The sequence below is a fragment of the Myotis myotis genome, unplaced genomic scaffold, assembly GCF_014108235.1.
Source record: "Myotis myotis isolate mMyoMyo1 unplaced genomic scaffold, mMyoMyo1.p scaffold_m19_p_15, whole genome shotgun sequence".
In the NCBI taxonomy this organism is placed as follows: domain Eukaryota; kingdom Metazoa; phylum Chordata; class Mammalia; order Chiroptera; family Vespertilionidae; genus Myotis; species Myotis myotis.
Genome location: NW_023416319.1, coordinates 23562759 through 23585326, shown reverse-complemented (window position 1 = coordinate 23585326; position 22568 = coordinate 23562759). Strand labels below are relative to the sequence as shown.

At 41.5% G+C, this 22568-nt stretch overlaps 2 protein-coding genes across 3 annotated transcripts in view; one reads left to right on the top strand and one right to left on the bottom strand.

Annotated features, from left to right (window-relative positions):
- CPEB3 (cytoplasmic polyadenylation element binding protein 3) overlaps positions 1-16536 on the bottom strand; it is a 181726-nt gene extending 165190 nt beyond the window's left edge. The window contains exon 1 of one of the 2 annotated variants that reach the window (XM_036336608.1): positions 16414-16536. The gene's annotated coding sequence lies outside the window, so the exon portion shown is untranslated. Of the gene's footprint in view, positions 1-16171; positions 16355-16413 lie in introns of those variants that run through there. The other variant, XM_036336607.1, reaches the window with a different exon arrangement.
- Positions 16537-16632: 96 nt separating this feature from the next.
- MARCHF5 (membrane associated ring-CH-type finger 5) overlaps positions 16633-22568 on the top strand; it is a 43613-nt gene continuing 37677 nt past the window's right edge. The window contains exon 1 of the mRNA XM_036336611.1: positions 16633-16772. Coding sequence (XP_036192504.1) covers positions 16738-16772 — 35 coding nt within the window. The 5' untranslated portion in view covers positions 16633-16737. The remainder of the gene's footprint in view (positions 16773-22568) is intronic.

Sequence of the window (22568 nt, the reverse complement as noted above, 5' to 3'; positions counted from 1 at the left end):
CACAATGGGGATTGAGCCCACAACCCGGGCATGTGCCCTTGACCAGAATTGAATCAGTCAGAGGCCGATGCTCTATCCACTGAGCCAGACCAACTAGGGCCATGTAGAGCCTTTTGAGCTAAACTAAGATTTTGGGTTTTGTCCTAAGTATAATTGGAATCCCCTGGGGAGTTTTAAGCAAGGCAATGACATGATTTGATTTATGCTTTAAAAAGACCACCGGGGTTATGTGTGAAGAAAAGACCATGGTGAGCATGAGAGTGGAAACAGAGATTAGAAGATCAGCTACTGTATCATCACAAAGGTGCTGGTGGTAGCTACCTAGAGAATTACATAGAAAGTAAAGTGAACACCCTCAGTGAAAGCTATGTTTATCACTAATGCACAAAATTACAGAAGGGTTCTTGAAATTTTACTTTAAAATCAAAAGAGTAGTATAGTGTTAAGTTTGATTCATAAGAAAGTCTTGGTACTCACATTTTTAGCAATATTTTGACATATTTGATTTACTGATATTTGACTTTCAGGAAGATTATCTTTTCCTCTTTCTTCCTAACGAAATGATTCACAGTTTTTCCTCTGGTTCTTAATACTCATTATTTTCCCCCTTTCACCTAAATTTATTATAAAGTACTAGAGGCCCGATGCACGAAATTTGTGCAAGGGGCTCGGCCCTTGCAGCCACAGTGGCTTGCCTCAGCCCTCACAGATGCAGCTTCGTCTGGACGGCCGTCCAGAAGGATGTCCGGAAGGTCTTCAGCTATCTGGTCTAATTAGCATATGCTTTCATTATTATAGAAGACTAGAGGCCCAGTGCATGAAATTCATGCACTCGGGTGGGGGGGCCGTCCCCTCAGCCCAACCTGCACCCTCTCACAGTCTGGGAACCCTCAGGGGATTTCAGCCTAAGCCAGCAGTCAGATATCCTTAGCACTGCTGCAGAGGTGGGAGAGGCTCCTACCTCTGCCGCTGCACTAGCCAGCCGTGAGCCTGGCGCAGGGCTTCTGGCTGAGCAGCGCTCCCCCTGTGGGAGCGCACTAACCACCAGGGGTCAGCTCCTGTGTTGAGCGTCTGCCCCCTGGTGGTCAGTGCATGTCATGGCGACCAGTCATTCTGCTGTTCGGTTGATTTGCATATTAGTCTTTTATTATATAGGATACTTAGACTGGTCCTCTCATTTCAGAGTGCACTGCAGTCAACTAAAAGATAACTGTTTGCTCTTTTAAAATCTGAGAAACCGCCAACGTTCATTGGCAACAACCCCCTCTCAAAGTTTTCACCATGAGGAATTTGTAAATGTAGTTGGTTCTCACACTATCCAAACTCATTTTCTTTTTCTCTCTCTATAAAAATACTGCTGAGAGTTTTTGAAAATTCATCAAGCTCTACATTTAATTTGGACACATATTTACGTACTTATTTAGATTTTGTAAAGTTTTTTTGGGGGGAAGAAAACAAGCAAACAAAAACATATACACACAGAGTTTCCATGATGGCATCCTTTAGAGAGTAGGCAGATTGTGTCAAAAGTTGAGTTCCTTAGACAAATTCTGAGACTAAGTTTTACATGCAAATGACTTACTGGGGCAGGACAAAACTGGCAAGTACACCTGCAACGAAATGAGGAAGGCAGGAAGAGTCAGAGGGAGACACTGATTCCCAAAGTGGTTGCAAATGAATTTTCAGCCGATTCTGTGATGAGCTCTGGAGCTGGGGTAGTTTCCCAGACTTTTTCTCAAATGAGGCAAGGAACCTGTTCTTTGCATCTTAAATCAGCCAGTTACTGCCTGTGGGCTCCTGGGAGCATCCATAACCTTAGGATATAGAACTGTGCCTCCTAAGTCAATGCTCAGCAAAAAACAAAACTTCCCACCATCAGGAACTAACATTTATAGCAGCTAAGGGATAAGTACATTAGCAATGAAGAGAGATCTGGGTTGGAGCACCACAGTGTCCACGATAGAGGAATACTCTGGGAGTCTCATATAGTCATTTTTTATTGTTTTGTTTTTTTTAATATATTTTATTGATTTTTTACAGAGAGGAAGGGAGAGAGAATTAGAAACATCGATGAGAGAGAAACATCAATCAGCTGCCTCCTGCACATCCCCTACTGGGGATGTGCCGACAACCAAGGTACATGCCCTTGACCTGAATCAAACCTGGGACCCTTCAGTCCGCAGGCCGACACCCTATCCACTGAGCCAAACCAGTTAGGGCCATTGTTTATTGTTTAATGTCACAGATTTTAGCATGGGAATATAGTATTTTTATTAAAATTCTCTAGTAATTCTTAGTATGCCAAATATACGAATTAGCATGCTAATTGGTATTTTCATTAAAATACTAGTTTTTACCACATAATATAGTATTTTACCAAGGGCATATTGCATTTTTGTTATTGTGGTTGTTTTCTTTTTTTTATTCTTCTTTTTTGCATTTTTATTTAAAATAAACAGACTTAATGTTCAGGTATTTTTAGAAGCATACTTTAAAAAAAAAATACTGCTGGGCCCTGACCGGTTTGGCTCAGTGCATAGAGCATCGGCCTGCAGACTGAAAGGTCCCAGGTTCGATTCCAGCCAAGGGCATGTACTTTGCTTGCAGGCACATCCCCAGTAGGAGGTGTGCAAAAGGCAGCTGATTGATGTTTCTCTCTCATCAATGTTTCTAACTCTCTATCCCTCTCTCTTCCTCTCTGTAAAAAATCAATAAAATATATTAAAAATAAATAAATAAAAAATTTAAAAAAAAATACTGCTGGAAAAGTGACACAATTGCCTCTTCTACTGTGTGCCTTTATGCAGCTGATGATTAAACCTCAGTCATTTTTTACTGTTCCTTTTCCCTTATCAAATCCTACGGCTCATTCTGTAATAAGACTCCCTCATCTATCCTTTTCTGTCACTGCCACCAATGCTGGTCCCCATCTCCTCAAACTTAAACTGTCTCCCATATCCAATTGCATCCAAGTTGTTGGGGGTGGCGAGTTACTTCGTAGAATGTCCCTCCGTCTTGATGCATCTGATGTTTCCTCGTGCATAAATTCAGGTCAGACATATTTGGCCACCACAGCACAGAAGTGATGTTGTGTCCTCTGCAGTGCATCATTTTAGAAGGAGCATGACATGGATTTGTCCTATTGTGGTGATGTTAACTTCGATCGCTTGGTTAAGGTAGTGTCTGCCACATTACACTGCAAAGCTGCTCTTTTTCCCTTTTGACTCAGATATCTTTAGGAAATACTTTCTATGTGAATATACTGTTTCTCAACATACTTCTGCCCACTAGTTTGATGACTCTTGCCTGCATCAATTATTCCTATGGGGTTTGCAAGTGGTGATTTGCTATTTTCACCAACCCTTCGACATTAATTGGAATGTTACTGTAAGGAAGAGTCTTTCCTTCTGCTTGATTTATTCATTTGTGTGTTTTTTTTTATCAGTATGGACTCACAAATCCATATTTTACTCTATGGGTATAATTCATTACTATTATTATTTATTATGTTACTCCCTAATTTGGCCATTGGGGTCTCTACAAGTTGACATCTAGGTTCTTTTGACATGGCCCTATCATTTTTGAGCACATCCCTATTTTCTGGCATTAGCAATTTCTCCAAAGAGCCCTGGTTCCCCTTCATTGGAGACAGCAGTTGGTATAGTCATTGATTCTGGTGGGGTGGGGGGGAGGGAGTCCCTCTCAGCAAAAAGAGCTAGAAAGTGTATGTAGGCACCCATCCGTGTGCTTACATATCTATAAAATCACGAGTTTGTATTGACACCTCCAATTCCAATCAAACATCACAGGGTTCATTCTAGCCTTAGAAGTGTCTCTCTTTTTAAAATTTACTAAATATTTACTCAACACTTGCCATGGGCAAGACACTGTGCTATGCATTGGGTATATATAATAGTGAACAAAACAGATATAGTTCAATCCCTGCTCTCACGAAGCTTAAATTATAAAAGTCATCATTTACGGATTATTCCCCTTTTCTCCAAATTGCTAAATGTATGCTTTCTGCTGGCTCCTTCTCACCAGGATTTAAACAGACCACTGAAGGATTTGAAGCAGGTAGCGTGATCAGTTCTACATTTCTTAAATAGTCATTCTACTAATAAATCAAAAGAAGACAAGGAGAGGCCACTTGTCAAATCATTTGAAGGGAGTGAACGTGAATGTGGGGAGACCAATTATGGCACTGGTAAGTAGTCCAAGGTAAGAGATGACAGTCAACAGGACTGGGGTGAAGGCAGGGGAATGGAGACAAATAAATGGAGTTGAGAGATATTTAGGAGATGAATAGACCATACCTGGTGATTGACTAAAGAGTAAGGATAGGGATATGAGGTAAGGGAGAGGATGACTCAAGGAGGACTCCCAGGTTTTTGGTAGTATATGTATATACTAGAGGCCCGGTGCACGAAATTCATGGGGGGGGGGGGGTCCCTCAGCTTGGCCTGTGCCCTCTTGCAATCCGGAGCCGTCAGTTGGACATCCTTAGTGCTGCCTCGGAGGTGGGAGAGGCTCCTGCCACTGCCGCTGCGCTCGCCAGCCGTGAGCCCAGCTCGTGGCTGAGCGACGCTTCCCCTGTGGGAGTGCACTGATCACCAAGTGGCAGCTCCTGCATTGAGCGTCTGCCCCCTGGTGGTCAGTGCGCATCATAGCAACTGGTCGTTCTGCCATTCCGTCGATTTGCTTATTAGCCTTTTATTATATAGAATTGGCTCAGATTTCCATATATTGTAAATATATGACATGTCGCTTCCATTAAATTGTAAACAACATGAGGGAAAGAACAGTATAACAATGTATTATACACGTATCTTCATAATTAGTTACTCTATAGTGTTAAAGGTACATAGTTGGAACTCAAGAAATTATGTTGAATAAATTATTGAAAGGGTATCTTCCTCAGACTTACCAAGTTGAGATTTCAGCTGTAGGGTGTCAAATTAGATATAATGTCCCATAAAGGCCTAAACCTTCCTAAGTAGAGGAAAACAATTTATGCTGAATATCTATACTTCCAAAAGACTGTGTCCTACTCTTTTAGTTTATACTATACATTCTCTTCTATCATTAATTCATCTTACCCAAGAGGTAAAACTCAGATGGTATAAAATAAAGGTAAACATTTGACTCAAACAGCGATTTTCAACCTTTTTCATGCCATGGTACATATAAACTAATTACAAAAAATCTGTGGCACACTAAAAAAATATATATATTGTTTTTTTTGCCGATTTGACAAAAGGAGATATGATTTTAATTCATTCACATAGTATGGCTATTGGCCATTGTCATTTTTTTTTTTTTGACAACCTAAGTTAAAAGAGGTCAGTGCCCCTGACTAAACAGTCAGGTATTGCATGTTTTAAAAATTCTTGTGGCACACCATTGTGCCTCTTGCAGCACATGGGTTGAAAATCACTGGACTGTAACAATGAAATTTCACTTTGCACCTATCAGCTCACCAAAAATAAATGCCTATTAACTACCTATCCCTGGCAGGGGTGGGAGTAAGAGAAGTCCTGTTTCCTGGTCTCTCAAATGGGGCTGTGGAGATTAGGTGAGATACTTCTAGCCTCAGGCAGGCATTCAGTAGAGGTTGACACTGCCTCTCCCCATATCCAGAAGTAATATTTTAAAACAAACCAAAACAATTTCCTATGTATCCTAGCAATCTCTTCACATGTACATGCTACTTTTTAAAATTTATCTTTATTGTTGAAAGTATTACAGATGTCCCCTTTGTGTACATGCCAAAATTTTTTAAATAAAACAAATGGGATACTACTATAGGTATAATCTACTCCCTGCTTTTTCCCCTTAACATGTAGGTAGTATTTATTGGTTTTGGTATTTGGCAACTATTCTAATTTCTTTAAGTTATTCCTTAAAGATTTGACCTGACTTAGCATCACATGAATCTAAGGTTCATGAGGTTATTTTTGTCTCTTTTGCCCTATTCCATCCCTAGCATCCAAAAAGTACTCTGTTGTTTCTTTTCACAGCATACAAATCTTTCACCTTCCACTAAAAAGCACCTGGAACATAGTGCATGGTCAGTAAGTGTTTGCTAATGAATGTTCTTCCTTTTGAGGAATCGCCTTCATTCAAGGTATACTGCCCTGCCTTAGTCAAGTGGCAAGGGAGATTGATTAGATAGATGCGCCTTCCTCTGATTTTGAACTGTGAGAAGAATAAAAACATTGACGTTTATTCTTTTTGGTGCTGAACCCATATGAGCATGGAACATGCCTGCTACCAAGATTCTCTATGGTGGCTGCCACTTAATGGTTTCCAGCCTGGTTCTCCTGCCTGATTTTCAATTCTGTGAGTGCACGCATATCATTTGCCTAAATTAGCTCAGGGTTTCTCAATCTCAGCTCAGTGGACATTTGGGCTACATAATTCTTTACTGTGAGGAGGTATTCTGTGCATTATAATATTTTTAGCAGCATCCCTGGTCTCTACCTACCAGAGGCCAGCAGCATCCCCTAGTATAACACTCAAAAACACCACCAGAAATAAACAAATGTGTGTGTGTGTGGGGGGGGGGGGGGGCGGAGGACAGGGGGCCTGAATTAGCTAGATTTGATGTCTGTGAAACAAACAAACAAAAAATCCTAACAGATGGCTACTGTATCTTTGGCAACTTTTCATTATGAATTTCATAGAAATATCTCATTTGTTTCAATAGCTCAGCTCCATAGTATTATGCTGTATGGCTATGTCATTAGTTATTGAGTCAGTGTACTAATTATGGATTTTAAGGTTTTATCTGATGTTACTTTAAATAGATTTATGAAGATATAATTCAAACACCATAAAATTCAACCAATTAAAGCGTGCAATTCAATGGCTTTTAGTATATTCACAGAGTTGTTCAATCATCACTCTAATCAATTTAGAATACTCTCCTAAGTTGTCACCCATCTAAACTCCATCTCCCCAGTCCTTGGCAACCACTATTCTTCTTTCTAACTCTGTAGATTTACTTATCCTGAAAATTTCATACAAAGGAAATCATAGCATGTGCTGACTTGTTTCACTTAGCACAATGTTTACAAGGTTCATTCATGTTGTAGCATTTATAAGTACTTCATTCCTTTTTATTATTGAACTAGAGGCCCGGTGCACAAAATTCGTGCAAGGGTAGGGTCCCTAGGCCTGGCCGGGGATCAGGGCCAATCGGGGCCTTCAGGCTGCCGGCCGGGGCCTCCCTTTGTCCCGCGCCACCCCCTGGTGGTCAGTCCATGTCATAGTGAGCGAGCGTACTCCCAGTCTCTTTACATATTAGCCTTTTATATAGAGAGATAATAGTCCATTGTATGAACATACCACATTTTATCTATCCATTCATCAGTTGGTGAACATTTGGTTTGCTCCACTTTTTGGCTATCATGAATAATGCAGCTATGAACATTCATGAACAAGTTTTTGTGTAGACATATGTTTTCATTTCTCTTTGGTCTATACCTGGGGGTAGAATTGCTGGGTTATATGAAAACTTCATGCTTAACATTTTGAGGAAGTGCCAGACCATTTCCAAAGGAGCCACGCCATTTCCCCTTCCCAACAGCAGTGTACTACAGCTCCAATTTCTTCAGTCTCACCATGTGTTATTATTCATCTTTTTATTATAGTCATCCTCCTGAGAGTGAAGTGGCATCTCACTGTGGTTTTGATTTGCATTTCCCTGGCGGCTAATGTTGGAGGTGCTTACTTGCCATTTGCATATCTTTGGAGAAATGTCTATTCCAGATTCTTTATCCATTTTTCAATTGGGTTATTTGCCTTTCTATTATAGAGTTGTAAAAAATCTTTATAGCCCAACAGGCATGGCTCGTGGGTGAGCATGGAGCTCTGCACCAGGAAATCACAGTTCTAATCCAGGTCAGGACACATGCCTAGGTTACCGGCTCTATCCCCAGTGTTGAGGGCATGCAGGGGGCTGCCAACCAATGATTCTCTCTCATCATTGATGTTTCTATCTCTCTCTCCCTCTCCCTTCCTCTCTGAAATAAATATATATATATATATATATATATATATTTTTTAAATCTTTATATATTCTAGATACCAATCCCTTTTCAAATACATAATTTCCAAAAATTTTCTCCCATTCTGTGGGATGTCTTTTCACTTTCTTAACAGTATCCTTTGCAGCTCAAAAGTTTAGATTTTGATTGTCAGTCTTTGAGGTAAAAATAGTGTGCCATGAGCAGCCAGTTTGGCCTGCATCTTAATCATATGTTTTTCTTTGAGACAAGTATTATAGTTTGGATGCAGCAGAAGTGTGCATATTTTCATTTCATCACACAGAATATTAAAAACACCTGTATTCAAGGGTCAAGATTTAATAAAATAAAAAAATTATTGCTTAATTAAGGATTCTTTTATATATATATAATTTATTTTTTAGAGAGGAAGGGAGAGGGATAGAGAGTTAGAAACATCGATGAGAGAGAAACATCAATCAGCTGCCTCCTGCACACCCCCTACTGGGGATGTGCCCGCAACCAAGGTACTTGCCCTTGACCAGAATCGAACCTGGGACCTTACAGTCCGCGGGCCAACGCTCCATCCACTGAGCCAAACTGGTTGTGGCTTAATCACGGATTCTTAAGTGAACTTTTGTTCTATTTTGACTGCGTGTGCATAGTGGTGAAGAATATATAACCATTAGCACAGTCTGGTGCCAATGCCTTTAATAGTACTAAGGTACAAGCAATTTCCTCCACCATCAGTGTAAATGCCAACATAGTGAAAAAAAGCAAATAATGTTTTAGTATTCTTATGAAAATAGTCTTGATCTCACATACCGCCCTGGAAAAGTTCTCAAGGAGCCTGAGGGGGTCTGATAGACCACATTTTGAGAACTGCTGCTCTATGACATCCATGTTTGTTTTAAAAGAAAAATAATTATTTTTTTTAATTTTATTTTTCAAAGGAGAATTTAACTTGGGGTGGTGAACACACAATATAATGTATAGATGATGTATTATAAAATTCTACACCTGAAACCTATATAATTCTATTAACCAATGTCACCCCCCAAAATTCAATAAATAAACATAAACATAGTAGATAAAAAATTTATTTTTCAATTACAGTTGGCATTCAATATTATTTTTATATTACTCTCAATAATTATTTCCATATACATTTTCTCACAAATACTCCTGGAACAAGATACAAGAAGATGTGGCATGTTATCCTGTGATTTTTGCCTATCCTTGACACACCACTGCGTATCCCAGGGAAACAAGCAGGAGGGAGGAATTTAAGCAAGGATTATGTGAAGAAACGGGTCTTCCAACATATGGATGAGGAGGCAGAAAAGGCAAATTAGTAAATGATCATTTTTTAGTAAAAATTATTTATTCTTTGTAAAGGCTTCTATTTTGTGAGTAGCAAGTAAGACAGTTTTAGACTGTCCTCTACAAGTGGCAGTGAAGCCTCTGGCCAGAGTTAAACGTCTATTCAACCCTGGCTAAGTAGCTCAGTTGGTTGGAGCACCATCCTGTACACCAGTGGTTCTCAACCTTCCTAATGCCGCGACCCTTTAACACAGTTCCTCATGTTGTGGTGACCCCCAAGTTCATTGTTACAAATTGAACATAATTAAAGCATAGTGATTAATCACAAAAACAATATGTAATTATATATGTGTTTTCCGATGGTCTTAGGCGACCCCTGTGAAAGGGTCATTTGACCCCCAAAGGGGTCGCGACCCACAGGTTGAGAACCGCTACTGTACACCAATATGTTACAGGTTCGATTCCTTGTCAAGTCACATACCCAGGTCACAGATTCCATCCCAAGTTGAGACAAGTAGAGGAAGCAACTGATTGATATTTCTCTATCTTTCTCTCTCTTCCTCTCTAAAATTAATAAAAATGTATCCTCGGATGAGGAGTAATTTTTTTTTTAAATATATTTTATTGATTTTTTACAGAGAGGAAGGGAGAGGGATAGAGAGTTAGAAACATCGATGAGAGAGAAACATCGATCAGCTGCCTCCTGCACATCCCCGGGGATGTGCCCGCAACCGAGGCACATGCCCTTGACCAGAATCGAACCCGGAACCCTTGAGTCTGCAGGCCAACACTCTATCCACTGAGCCAAACTGGTCAGGGCAGAGGAGTAATTTTTTCAAACAGATCAAAGTAATCCAGTAAAATGTATAGATGCTAATCCAGTAAAATGTATTCTGGGGAACAAGGTATCCCCAAAAAATTCCTTCAGAGAAGCACTTGTACATTATACATTTGAGAATTAGTTAGCTTATCTAAGGATCTTCAAAAACTTATAGCTGTGTTAAAGCAAACTTGACAACAGTTGCAGACCATAGTCAAGTTACTGAAACCTAGCCCAGCCCTAACTTGTCTTTGTTTCCAATCCACACATGCACATCACTGCCAAGATTAATCCCCCTAAATCATTCTCATTTTGCTCAAGAATTTTTAGTAATAATTAAGAGCTAACACCAATGGAATTCTTAACCAGGTACTCAGCATTATACTGAACAATTAAAATGAAATTTCTTATTCAATCCTCCCAGTAACTCAATGAGGTACGTTCTGTAGTTCTCCCCGGAGACGAGAAAACTGGCTTAAAGAGATATAATAACCTACCCAAAGTTGCTGAGCTTCTGAGTGGCAATGCTAAGATTTCAACCTAGGCTTGCGTTAAAGCTCTCAACCCACTGCAGTATTTCTGCAGAGATACCATTGGCCTAATAATCACTTCGGACACTTGCTTTAAAAAACAACAACAACAGTTTATTGGGCACAACTAAAGGCATGTGGGTCGGATTTCTCTGAATCACAGCAGGTTTAGGAACACCTATAAGTTAACTTCATACTTCCTACAGAATGAAGTTGATTTCTTACAGCTAAACTCCTCCTAGCAGGATTCTAGGAGAAGGGCAAAATTCCTAAAATCGGCCTACGAAGCTCTTCAGAGTCTATCACTCGATTGACCTTTTTGGTCCCATCTTGCCCCAAGTCCCCTCTCTGTGTCAGTTACTCCTATTCATCACAAAGGTTTCCTTCATAGGGTATTTGCATATACTGTTCTTTGGCCTAAGAAGCTCTTCCCTCCTTAATCTGGTTAACTTCCGCTCACCTTCAGGCCTCAGCACAATGGACATTTGCTGAGAGAACCTTTTCTGAACTCTCTGCCTAGATGAAATCCCTACCTCTTAACCTCTCATAACACTGTGTACCACATTTGTAATTTTAAAAATGTATTCATGTGCTCTAGCCGGTTTGGCTTAGTGGATGGAGCCTCGGCCTGGGGACTGAAGGGTCCCAGGTTCGATTCCGGTCAGGGGCATGTACCTTGGTTGTGGGCACATCCCCAGTGGGGGGTGTGCAGGAGGCAGCTGGTCGATGTTTCTCTCTCATCTCATCTAACTCTCTATCTCTCTCCCTTCCTCTCTGTAAAAAATCAATAAAATATAAAGAAAATAAATAAATAAAAATGTATTCATGTGATTTCCTATCTCCCACTATAAACCATAAACTCCACAAAGGTTTTTGCTCATTATTGTTTCCTCAGTGTCTAGCTTAGTGACTGTCACATAAATGGTGCCTATTCAATAAATATTTGTTAAAAGAAATAAATTCAAGGCTTTTTAACTATTCCCTATTTAACCGGCCAACCTATTGTCCATTCTTACTCAACAGAGACCTACAGTTACAAAGGTTAACTCCTTTATCTATATCTTTTCATCTTTATCCAGACTCTAGACCTTTCTCCACCTCTTCACCTAAATTGCTACTAGGTAGAGCCTATATTTCCCTTGTTTCACAAAGCTCTTTTTTTTATATATAATTTTTAAACTATTTTTTTTTTATTGATTTCAGAGGGGAAGGGAGAAGGAGAGAGAGATAGAAGTATCAATGATGAGAGAGAATCATTGATTGCCTACCTCCTCCTATGAGGGATCGAGACTGTAACCCGGGCATGTGCCCTGACCAGGATCGAACTATGACTTCCTGGTTCACTGAGCCACACCAGCCAGGCTCACAAAGCTATCTGTAATTCACGAGCCCATAACATTCTCCTCTAAACTGCTGTATCACTTTCTACGCCAATCATTTGGCACTTCATCATATACTGCCATGTATCATTATGAAATATTTCATATGTGAGTGCCTTGTTTTATTATTATTCTTTAAATTTAAGCAGTATTAGGTAATTTGTATGCCCTTAAAGCAGTGGTTCTCAACCTTCTGGCCCTTTAAATACAGTTCCTCATGTTGTGACCCAACCATAACATTATTTTCGTTGCTACTTCATAACTGTAGTGTTGCTACTGTTATGAATCGTAATGTAAATATCTGATATGCAGGATGGTCTTAGGCGACCCCTGTGAAAGGGTCGTTCAACCACCAAAGGGGTCGCGACCACAGGTTGAGAACCACTGCTTAAAGGGTAGTTATAATTTAATTTGCTACAGGAGTACCCAGGCACATCATAAGTTCTCTGGAAATATCTGCTGAATGAATTTATGAAGAACTTTTTGTGGCCAGCAATGTGGACTCAGGCTGCAGTTTATTTTCAAATTTGGTAATTGACAATTCTCCTTGGAGGCACCTGGATACTTGATACTATCTTTATGGAATACCTTCAGGGCCCCCTTTTGGCAGACAGTTCAAAACAAATGTGACAGAAGATTAAAGTAACATACTATCTTAAATTTCCTGACATATTTAGAGCAGTTCCATTCTAAATCCATTACTGAATTATTAATATTATATTCCATAACTCTTTAGGATAATTCTACCTTGTCAATCCTTGTTCTTGTCCTCGGAAGTTGGAAGAATGTTTAAATATTTTCAGTAGATTAATTTATATTTCAAAATATATCATTTAGGGAAATATATTTTTGGCTGTGGTCATGTTACTCTCTTGGTTGAATATCATCCTATATAATAAAAGCCTAATATGTTAAGTGTCCGGTCATCAGTCTGGTCAGCCGTTCAATCAAAGCATAATATGCTGCTGAAACCGGTTTGGCTCAGTGGATAGAGTGTCGGCCTGAGGACTGAAGGGTCCCGGGTTCGATTCCGGTCAAGGGCATGTTCCTGGGTTGCTGGCATATCCCCAGTGGGAGATTTGCAGGAGGCAGCTGATCGATGTTTCTCTCTCATCGATGTTTCTAACTCTCTATCTCTCTCCCTTCCTCTCTGTAAAAAATCAATAAAATATATTTAAAAACAAAAAATAAAAACAAAGCATAATATGCTAATGATATGCTAAGGCCACTCAACTGCTCACTATGACATGCACTGACCACCAGGGGGCAGACGCTCCGACCAGTAGGTTAGCTTGCTGCTGGAGTCCGGCTGATGGAGACTGAGTGACACAGGCTAGACACACCCTGGAGCCCTCCCATGGTCCCTCCCCAGATGGCCAGCCTCCCACGTCCCTCCCCAGGCCCTGATCATGCACTGGCGAGGTCCCTCAGCCTGGCCTGTGCCCTCTCCCAATCTGGGACCCCTTGGGGGGTCAGAGAGTCGGTTTCGGCCCGATCCCGCAGGCTTGGCCGAGGGATCCCACTGGTGCACGAATTCATGTACTGGGCCTCTAGTTTACCATAAACCTAAACCCCATGTAAAATGCAGGAGTGCATTTTAACTTTTTTTTGGTCAGACTAAGATTCAAGTAATTAAGACTTCTTTTCCTTCAAAATCAGAAAGTAAATTGTAATTCCTATTATGCTGAGTCTTATTTGAAAATGCAAGAGCCAAGACAGTATTGACAGACAATACTGAAATTCAGGGTATATGTGTCACTCATTTCAAATGCAAGGAATTAATTTATTTCATGAGTCTTATTAACCATTATTTTTCCCATACTAATTTAGAAATATTAAAAAATTAAAGTTTGATAATGAAGAATTATCAGTTATCTGTTCCTCCTTAGCTGTCCTATGAACATTTTATATGTAGCTAATTACATCTGTTAACAGCTTTATTGAGATGTAATTTACATACTATATAATTCACTCATCTTAAGTGTACAATTCAATTTCTTTTAGTATACTTTCAGAGCTGTGCCACCATCACCAGAATCTAATTTGTTTTGTTTTTAAAACTGAAATAGAATTTACCATGTGTATTACCATTACAACTTTAAGTCTGAAATAGTTTCATCACCCCAATAAGAAACCTCATATCCATTGGTAGTCTATTCCCATTTCTCTCCAACCTTTACAGCCCTAGGCAACCACTAATCTCTATCTCTGAACTTGTTTATTCTTAACATTTAGCATAAATGGAATTGTACAATATGTGTTTTTTTGTGACTGGCTCCTTTCACTTAACATAATGTTTTCAAAATTCATCCATGTTGTCACGTGTATCAGAACTTCATTCCTTGTTAACACCTGATAATAATCTATTGCATGGATATACCACATTTGGTTTATTCATTCATCGGTTGTAGGGTATTTCGGTTGTTTCCACTTTTGGCTATTGGGAATAATGCTGCTATAAACAATTGCATAGAGGTCTTTGTGTAGACATATGTTTCTATTTCTCATGGATAGATACCAAGGAGTGAAATTACTAGGTCAGGTGCTAATCACTCCTAAAATGAAAAACAGCTTTTCCTTTTTTTCTATTTCAAAGGATTTGTGACATAGCCAGGGAACAGCATTTTCATGCAAATGCTAATATCAAAACCTTTTTGAAACAAAAAAATGTTAATCTGCACACAGCTTTGCTATCAAAATAACTGTGTCATATTACTTTCCAATTTGGGGTTCATATAGATATTCTAAGATGAGGTGAGAACTCCTTTACATTTAGTGTAAATCATAAAACTAAATGGAGCTTGCACTGGCCTATTTAATTAACAAAGTAGGATCAAATTCTATTTTTTGAACGGAATGCATATATCCATCTCTTGTGGCTAACAATTGCTTAAGAGATAAATACACAGTAAGAGAAGGCTTATACAGTAGGAGGAGCAATAAATAGGAATTTAAAATATCAAACACCCTGATTAAATTAAACACAGTCCATCCCCTAGCGGGGCCTGTTTCTCATAAGAAAAAAAGTGAAGCATTAATTATAATTCGTCATGTAAATTCTCAAAGCCTTTCATAAAAGCATCTTTCAGAAACTGGAAGCCAAATAAACTTCTGGACACAAGTTATTTTTCCCTCGCTGGCAATGTACACTCTAAGTCAAATATATTCAGGAAGCAAACTTTAAACAGAGAATTAGCAGTTGATTTTAAAATTCTACATAAAAAAGGGGGGGCTTAAAAGGGGGGGAAAGTTTAAAACAGACTTTTTAACTTAAAGAAAAATCAAATATCTTGCAGCAGAAATGAGGCATAACCAAGGGAAAACCACCAGATGCCCTACCAAGCACAGCACCAGAGAACGCCACAGGTCGTCCAAAAGACTCATTCGTCTTAGCCAACAGCTCTTTCCTCCCGCCAAAGCTGCCCCTAGAGCGTCAGATCATCACCCGACCGGTGATTTATTATTATTTTTCCCTTTTGATCACCCCCACCCCGAGACACACACACACACACACACACACACACACACACACACACACACACACATCCACCTGCGTGGAGGTGTCAAGGCGACTAGAAATGGTTAACAGTGACCAGCAGCGGAGAGAGAAATAAACGCCCCTGACAACCCACAGCTGAGTAAGCAAGAGCTGTTGATTCACCAACGTGTTCCCTTTGGAGACCGTCGGCGGGCGCTTGAAAGCCCAGGCACCTTTTAGGAGGCTCGTAGAGAGGGAGAGGTCATATTTTCTCCCCACCCCCCAGCCCCAAACACACGCCGATTCGGGTGGGAGCCGGCTGGTCGAGGCAGTCCCTGCCCACCCGCCCCGCAGGAATAGCATCGGCATTAGAGCATCCGATCCCTGGCGGGGCTTGTGTAACTCCCCCACATGAGCTCCGACGCGGCAGGGACCGGCCCCTGCGCCGAGGGCTTCAGCAGTCAGTCGTGCCGCCCCAACCCCCGCCACGATGACCGATGCCGCGGCCGGAGCTGGAGACCCGAGAAATGGCCCGGGAGCCCCCTCCCCTCACCTGGCTCGGTCCCACCTGAAGGCAAGAGCTGAGAAGAAAGAGGCGGGGGGCGGGGGACGGGGGAGTTGGGGGGGCTGACCTTGTGGCTACTGACAGCGGAGCGGCGCATCCTGCTGCTTCCTGGAAAGCGGCCCAAAGCACATTTTCCCCCCTGGAGGAAGGAAACGGGAGGGCGCCGGCCGGGCGGCGATGGGCGCGGCGGCGGTGGTCGGGGCGGGCTGTGCAGCCTCCGGCGGGGACGGTCCGAGGACTACATCTCCCAGGCTGCTCTGGGCCGCCCTGCGTCGTGACCCCGGCGCGCACGGAGGCGGGGACTCTTACCTCACAGAGGTAGCTCCTCCGCCGGCAGCAACTCGGCGCCCGCGGTCCATGGACCGGAACCCCGGGCCGACGGGCAGGAACCCGGACTGCGATCGTCGCCTCCTTGTCCCAAGCTCCTCCTCCTCGCTCCCCGCCGCCGCCTCCGGACGCCCGCAGGCCGCGCAGCGCCGCCGCCCGGCTCGCAGAGCTGACCCCGGAGGCTGGGAGGCGGGTTCGTGGCCGCCGCGGGACTGAGGCCTACTCCGCCGCCTCTCAGTGCTATTGTCCCTGGGCCCGGCCCCGACCGGGTGCCCCGGAGAGGCGAGTGCTCCGGCTCCGCGGAAGATGCCGGACCAAGCCCTACAGCAGATGCTGGACAGGTAGGGGCAGCTTTGGGGGGCGCACGCGAGCCGCGGGGAGCCCGGCCCTCCCTGCCCGCGCCGGCCTCGAGGCGCTTCGACCGTCCGCGGAGCCGGGCGGGCGGGGAGGAGTCCCCGGGCCTGGGGCCGGCTGAGGGGTAGAAAGTTTGGCGTCCGTACCCGGGGGGGCCGAGCCGGCGGCCGGGGTGCGCGGACCTACAGCGAAACTTAGTTAACGAGGAGCGTCTCGGATGGTGGGGACGCCGTTCTGAAAGGGGAGGCAGTCGTTTTAACCCACAGAAGGAGTTTTCTTTTTTCTATTCTGTACTCTCCTCCCCCCCGCCCCACTAACTGTGCTGTAACGTATTTGTCAGCGATGTCACTGGCGAGAAGAACCAGGCTATCTTCTTAGAAAAGGGAATGATCCTCTTACAGTGAATTTCCAGGCTCTTCCCAAAACCTCAGGATCAGCCGGATAGGCTGGCTTCCGCCCTCCGCCCCCCTCACCCATCCCCGCTCCCGGGCGGTGAGGTCCGTCAGGAGGACCCGCCCGGGAGCTGTAACGGTCACGCCAAAGGGTCGAGGTGACGGGAAACAGCCGCCGGTGCCCCGCACCGAACACTGAGCGTATCTGACGATTTCGTGGAGTTCGCGGGAAAGGGTCATCTTCTGTTGGGGCCACTTGCCCATTTCTGGGGGGCCGGGGGCGGGGGTGGGTCCCGTACCTAAAACTTTTTGTGACATCGGATGCATCGCCCTCTGCTGTTCAAATGCTTAGTCCTTGGGCGCTACCTTGAGATTTTTGGAGCCTGGGTCCACAGTTTCCCCCTAGTCTGGGCTTAACTTCCTGGCACAGCCAGTGCCGTGTTGATGGTGACAGCTCTCAGGGGCCGCTTGCCACCCAGTTCAGCCAGCGGCGCTGCACTGCTCTTTGCGCCGAGCAAAGGTCCCGCCGTAAGGTGTCCGGTGAGAGGCCTGCCTCCGTGGAGATTCTGTCTGGCTAAGCGCTGTTTGGATCCACCGCATCCGGACCCCAGATCACCCGAGAAAGAGAGAGAGAGAGAGAGAGAGAGAGAGAGAGAGAGAGAGAGAGAGAGAGCATCTCCCCCCAGAATGGGACATTTCCTTTGGAGCTGAGAATGTTGAGGCATCTAAAGTTCATAGAAATCATGTTGCTGACTTTTTTTTCCAGCTGGGATTACCCAATGGTCTCTTCAGCTGACCATGAGGTCAGCATTCAGGTCAAATTTATTGACAACTTTGTTTTTGTGTGTGTGTAAATAATCTACAGGCTCCAGGAAGGCAGAAACGTAGTCATCATTATTTATTTTGAAAGCTAGAACGGAGCCTTGTACTCCACGGGTCATCAATACATATTTGTTTTATGAACAAAATACTACGTGATTTTTTTCCCCCTCAGGTGTCTAGGGGTCTGATAATTTACCAGTTTTTAGTTTGTGTGTTTCATTGCAATTTAGAAAATGGCAAATATGCCCCCAGGAGACCACCTTCTATCACTGCCAATTCCAATCAGATAATATTCTATTCTGGTGCAGGGTATTTTGTAATTAAATTTTTTCCCCACTGAGGGCCTTTGACTTATGTGAGTGACTTTAGAAGCGTTTGTGTGTCCAAAAGCTGACGTGGTTTTCATATGCTCTTTGGAGATTTCCATAAAAGTAAAAAGCCAAGGAGCGCTAGTGAGGCCTTTAAAGCATCTCAACAGAAACAGAAATTCTGGCTGCACTTACTAAAGCAGGTGACTGTAATACGGGCTTGCCCTAACCTTTACCTTTTAGACATACCTCAAGGTAGATTCTTAAGATGGCATTCAAAGACTTATTATGTTATTAAATCAGTAGTTGGCAATCTGCCTCCACATTAGATTCACCTGGGGAGCATTTTAAAGTATGGATGGATGGATGGCTCAAGACCAATTAGATCACAAATTTCTGGAGGATGGGTTCTGAGCATTTATAGTTTCAAAAGCTTTCCAGGTGTTTCTGATGTGGTTGAAAACCTACCTTAAACCTTAAACCATAAGGGATTCTTTCATAAGAGATAGTAACAGGTTAGTGAGAAAAACTTGGGTTAATTTAGAGACCAAAATCTTGAAATTCTCATTTTGCTACTTACTAGCTATGTGAGTTTGGGGTTAAGTTCTGAGGCTATACATCTCATTTATAAAATGGGAATATTCTTTCTCACAGGATGGTAACAAATGAGAAGAGGTGTAAGAACTTTATAAAACAATAAAGTGTTGCCCTAACCGGTTTGGCTCAGTGCATAGAGTGTTGGCCTGTGGACTCAAAGGTCCCAGGTTCGATTCCGGTCAAGGGCATGTACCTTGGTTGCGGGCACATACCCAGTAGGGAGTGTGCAGGAGGCAGCTGATCGATGTTTTTCTCTCATTGATGTTTCTAACTCTCTATCCCTCTTCCTTCCTCTCTGTAAAAAATCAATAAAATATATTTTTAAAAAAACAAAACAATAAAGTGTTATTAATATATTAGACGCACATAAGTTACTTAAGATTCTAATATAACAAACCAGTGTGGCAATTTTCTCCCCATCTGTCTCATAGTTACTATATTAATCTGGGCAGACTCAGTATGCAGGTTGAACACAAAGATACTTGATGGGTTCGTTTGAGGAATACTGACAGGCCCAACAGATTAAAATGTCAGCCTGTTGGGGCCCATAATTCTTGCCTTGACTTTGGCTTCCCCCCAGTTTCTTTGGGTGGCAGTTTTTGAGGGGCACAATTTATCTCCTAAACTTATCCATATGTTGATTTCTTCAAGTGCCTACATATGTTCGGTATCATTCTAGGCCAGTGGTTCTCAACCTTCCTAATGCCGCGACCCTTTAATACAGTTCCTCATGTTGTGGTGACCTCCAATTTCATTGTTACAAATTGAACATAAAGCATAGTGATTAACCACAAAAACAATATGTAATTATATATGTGTTTTCCGATGGTCTTAGGCGACCCCTGTGAAAGGGTCATTCGACCCCCAAAGGGTCGCGACCCACAGATTGAGAACCGCTGTTCTAGGCCCTTGTATATGGTAGTAACCATAACCAAAAAATGCTCATATGGAACTTAAATTCTAGTGGGATTTGTGTCCCATAACTGTCAAATAAAATTAAGATGGCGTTTAATTGTAGCATGAATGGTATGTTCAGTTTATACCAATCAGTCTTTTGGGGTTTTTAAACCAGTGGCAATTTATATCTGAAGTTGAATTGCTTTGTCTTTTGTGAGTAACTAAATTTAGTTTAGCAATTGCAGTATTTGTAGGTGGTAAGGATAGGTAGGTAAATAGATAGATAGGCAGATGATAGATATAGATTTTTTGCCTTTCATTTTTTTGCCTTTCATTTTATAAACAATAAACAACTTTATGTAAACTTATTATTTGAGTCTTTTAAATTGAGGGTAGGGGGAAAGGGGTCATTTTTTAGTGTCATGAATGATTTAGGTTCACAAATCATTGCCCTGAAGTGATAACCATTTATAAATTCAAACCCTTTATATTAAGCTCTCTGAACCTTGGTCAATTTTTCTTTCCTTCATTGCCACACTTTTTTAAGGAGGTGTCTGTCATATATTATTCTATCACCATCTACTTTCTCTAATGTTCCTCAAAATTAGAATTAAATGTATAGAGAATACTAAGAATATGGTAACAAACTGCAGGAATGGACCTCAGGTTCAAAGTCTGGGCCTGCTGAGAAATGCTTCTGGAAACTTGACTTTCGTGTACCCTGTCTCACAGTAAACACTCAGGAATGTGTTGAGGTTGTTTTGCATCACTGACTTGCACCTGGTGAGTAAGCAGGGAATGTAGTCAGTGTCCCCATAATAGTCAGATGAAGGAAAAGCAAGGAGAATAATCTTCTCCCTACCTGCCTCCTATATATTTACTTCCATCTGTATGTAAAAAGTAGAAACTTCACTAAGTCCTCTTTGACCATTAACCCCAGTCCGGTATTGTCTCCCCATCCCCACTATACTATCATAAATGGATTTATATTTTTCCAGTATTCTTTGTTTAATGCTTATATACCATATATAACAAATAGTTTTGTTTTTGTTTCTAAAATTTAAATCTACATTTGCTTTTTAAAATCTTGTTTTGAGCTGTGATATACAGCAATAAAGAATAATATATATATAAAATACCTATCTTAACATACCATTTTCTTTTTAATTCATTCCCCTATGACATTTAGTTTTTATTTTCTCTTTATTATCTCTCTTTATAATTTGACTTTCACTTTCCTTTCTTGTCGTAGCTCTACTAAAAGTATACTAAAGGTCACCCACCAATATATGTAATGAAGATGAAACCAATCCACCACCCCCTAACTTCTTAAAACTATGTTATATCAGACTATTTACCTTTTGCTTTTTTCTTCCTCATATATCATCTTTTTACTCCCTTCAATCACTTAAGTATGGTTCAATCCTCAGCACTTGTCAGTCTTCTCTGAAAAGTATACTCACTATCTCATTTTCACCTCTATTTGAGTGACTGACTCTCACATGTGTGTCTTTATTCCTGATCTCTTTCCATATTTTAGTGTCTCATTTCTAGCTGCTCAATAGATACTGCTACTTGTGTATACTTATTACTATCACCTTAACCTATCTAAACTGATATTTCCCTGCCTTTTTACCTATCTTGACTTCCTAATGTTTGGTCTTTATTAAGACCATTCTTCTAGTCTACCAGCCATAAAACCTAAGTCCTTTTTTTTTTTCTTCTTTTTTGCATCTTTCCCTTCAAATCCACTTGCTTTATCAAATATTGTGGGTTCTACTTTCTCTGACTCAGTTTTTCCCTTCTATTTTGACTTTCAGAGTGGTATCAGAATTAGCCATGGCACAATTTTAATCATGTCATTTCCATGCTCTAAAAATTGTCAGTCTTTATGTCGTCTATAGGATAAAATCTAAACTTTCAAGACCCCAGTGAAGGAGTTTAAACCTACTAATATAATCCAGCCCCAACCTATCTTAAGGATATTTTCTGCATTCCACTTCATTGTCTTCTGAATATATCCTGCACCTTCATCTCCTTGTTTTTGCTTAAATTACTTCTTCCCTTTTAACACCTGGCTAACTCTTACCCATCTTTATAATTAAGCTCATATATCATCTTGAAGCATTGCATAATTCCTTCAGGCAGAGTGAGTTACTCCTTTCTTGTTTCCATAGAACCTTTTATGCATTCATTCTAGTATGTCACATTGTATTATAAATTATTATTATTATTATTATTATTATTATTTTGTTGTTGTTAATCATCACCTAAGGATATTTTTCCTTTGATTCTTAGGAAGATTGGAAGAGAGAGGGAAAGATAGAGAGAACCATTGTGGTTGCCTCCTGAACAAGCCCCAACCAGGGCCCGGCCAGAGAGTAGCCTGCAACAGAAGTACGTGCCCTTGACCAGAATCGAACCCGGGACCTTTTGGTCCACAGGCCGATGCTCTTATCCACTGAGCCAAACCAGCTAGAGCTGTAAATTTTTTAATGCACCTATTATGTGTCTCAGAGCCTTCTACACTCACCCTTTACCACCACCAGCATGCACATTCAACTGGAAGTTCATTGAAAACAGAAACTATTCCCTTAGTAAGAGAAATTCCCATTTCTCTACAAGAAAACACTGTTGAATCAATGTCTTTTCCCCCCATTATTTATGACATACTAGTGCTTAGAATATTCTCATAGGCACTGTTTAAACAATTGTCTTATTTGTTCAAAACCATTTGTTTTCTTATTGCTTATTAAGCTTGAGTATC